Source organism: Colobus angolensis, unplaced genomic scaffold, assembly GCF_000951035.1.
Source record: "Colobus angolensis palliatus isolate OR3802 unplaced genomic scaffold, Cang.pa_1.0 Scaffold19, whole genome shotgun sequence".
NCBI lineage: Eukaryota > Metazoa > Chordata > Mammalia > Primates > Cercopithecidae > Colobus > Colobus angolensis.
The window spans coordinates 6559511-6561964 of NW_012115043.1; the positions used below are offsets into that span (position 1 = coordinate 6559511).

General features: G+C 56.3%; 1 protein-coding gene across 1 annotated transcript in view; it reads left to right on the forward strand.

Moving 5' to 3' along the window:
• The window catches only part of PIF1 (PIF1 5'-to-3' DNA helicase), a 17580-nt gene that overhangs the window by 2483 nt on the left and 12643 nt on the right, over window positions 1-2454 (forward strand). The window contains 6 exon segments of the mRNA XM_011940564.1: window positions 216-282; window positions 711-843; window positions 930-1055; window positions 1802-1955; window positions 2041-2155; window positions 2234-2435. Coding sequence (XP_011795954.1) covers window positions 216-282; window positions 711-843; window positions 930-1055; window positions 1802-1955; window positions 2041-2155; window positions 2234-2435 — 797 coding nt within the window.

Below are 2454 nucleotides of genomic sequence, written 5' to 3' on the forward strand. Positions count from 1 at the left end.
AAACCCGGGAGGCGGAGCTTGCAGTGAGCTGAGATCCGGCCACTGCACTCCAGCCTGGGCAACAGAGCGAGACTCCGTCTCAAAAAAAAAAAAAGAGGAAAAAAAACAGAGAAGGCCTGGAAAGGAGACTCCAGAAGGAATGCTGGGAGAGGATAGTAGGCCCAGAGGAGAGGAGCTTATGGAGACAATGAAGTGATCATTCGTGTCCTGGGCAGCCAACAGTTGAAGCAGATGAGGGGAGCAAAGTCCGGTGGATTTGACAATTTTTGTGGGCTGGGGCAGGTGAATCATAGACCACCCAGGGTTTGAAACTAAGCTGGCAAGAGGACAGAGATAGGACAAGAAGGGGCCCTGGCTAGGCAGGGTTTTGCGTGGGTGTTTTGATGTGAGAAACAGGTTTGTGATAGGAAGAGAAACTTAGGTGACAGGACGAGAAGGATTAGGGAACCCAGGGGAAGGAGCTGAGGGAGGGTCTGGACCCCACTGGGATGTTCTGTCCAGGACTAGACAATGGGGGTCTTCAGGGCACAGGGAGAGATAGAGACTCCAATAGTTGCTGGGAAGCTCTCCAGGCGAACCCAAGAGCTCCAAGGAATGAAGGCAGCAGAGGACAAAGGGTTACCAGGCCCAGCACTGAACGTGGGCCAAGAAGGGTGGGGGCAATGGCTAGCAGGTGGGAGGATGTTCTGAGATAGCTCTGTTCCTCCCAGGAAGCCCCAGGGTGGCCCCTGCCTGTGAAGAGGCTGAGCTTGCCCTCCACCAAGCCACAGCTTTCTGAAGAACAAGCTGCTGTGCTGAGGGCCGTCCTGACAGGCCAGAGCATCTTCTTCACTGGGAGTGCAGGTAGTGGGAGCAGAAAGGAGGTAGGGGGACAGTGGTGGGGTGGGATAGAGGAACAGGGAGACCTGTCTAACTTTGCCCCTGTACAGGAACAGGGAAGTCATATCTGCTGAAGCGAATCCTGGGCTCACTGCCCCCCACAGGCACTGTGGCCACTGCCAGCACTGGGGTGGCAGCCTGCCACATCGGGGGCACCACCCTCCATGCCTTTGCAGGTAAGTGGGAACCACTAGGGCTTGAGCTAAGAACAAGCCCAGCTTCTGGGAAGGGAGAGGGGAAGTCTGCATTAAGAGGGGGTTTTGGGGGGGCTGGGCGCGGTGGCTCATGCCTGTAATCCCAGAACTTCAGGAGGCCAAGGTGGGAGGATCGCTTGAGCCCAGGAGTTTGAGACCAGGCTGGCCAACACAGTGAGGCCCCGTCTCCACAAAATTTAAAAATTAGCGGCCGGGTGCGGTGGCTCACGCCTGTAATCCCAGCACTTTGGAAGGCCGAGGCAGGTGGATCACAAGGTCAGGAGATCGAGACCATCCTGGCTAACATGGTGAAACCCCATCTCTACTAAAGATACAAAAAAATTAGCCAGGCATGGTGGCAAGTGTCTGTAGTCCCAGCTACTCCAGAGGCTGAGGCGAGAGAATAGCATGAACCTGGGAGGCAGAGCTTGCAGTGAGCCAAGATTGCGCCACTGCACTCGAGCCTGGGTGACAGAGCTACACTCTGTCTCAAAAAAAAAAAATTAGCTGAGCATGGTGGTGTGTGCCTATAGCCCCAGCTACTATGGAGGTTGAGGTGGGAGGATTGCTTGAGCCCATGAGGCCAAGGTTATAGTGAGCCAAGATCATGCCACTGCACTTCAGCCTGGGTGACAGAGAGAGACCTTCTCTCAAAAAAAAAAAAAGAGAGAGAGAGAGAGAGAGAGGGGGTTTGGGTATTAGCCCAGGCTAAATAGTGTCACTCACAGGCATCGGCTCAGGCCAGGCTCCTCTAGCCCAGTGTGTGGCCCTGGCCCAAAGGCCAGGCGTGCGGCAGGGCTGGCTGAACTGCCAGCGGTTGGTCATTGACGAGATCTCAATGGTGGAGGCAGACCTGTTTGATAAACTGGAGGCCGTGGCCAGGTCAGTATGTTCAGAGGGCAGAAGGTGAAAACTGGGACCTGGTGGTCTTCCGTGTGCCCCTAAAGCACCCCACGCTCCTCTCCAGAGCTGTCCGGCAGCAGAACAAGCCATTTGGAGGGATCCAGCTCATCATCTGTGGGGACTTTCTGCAGCTGCCACCTGTGACCAAGGGCCCCCAGCCCCCACGGTTCTGCTTCCAGGTACTACTCACCTCCTAGCTCTGCTCTCCTTAGGGGTCTGCTCTGCTCCTTGACCCACCCCCACCCTGCTCCCATCAGGCTAAGAGCTGGAAGAGGTGTGTGCCAGTGACCCTGGAGCTGACCAAGGTATGGAGGCAGGCAGATCAGACCTTCATCTCTCTACTGCAGGCCGTGAGGCTGGGCAGGTGAGCTCTGCTGGATGGGGAAGGGGCTATGAGATGAGGATCCAGGCATGGGCCACGGTGGAACACAGGGAGGGACCCAGGGAAAGGGGAGAATGGTTACCCTGAGGAGCAAGC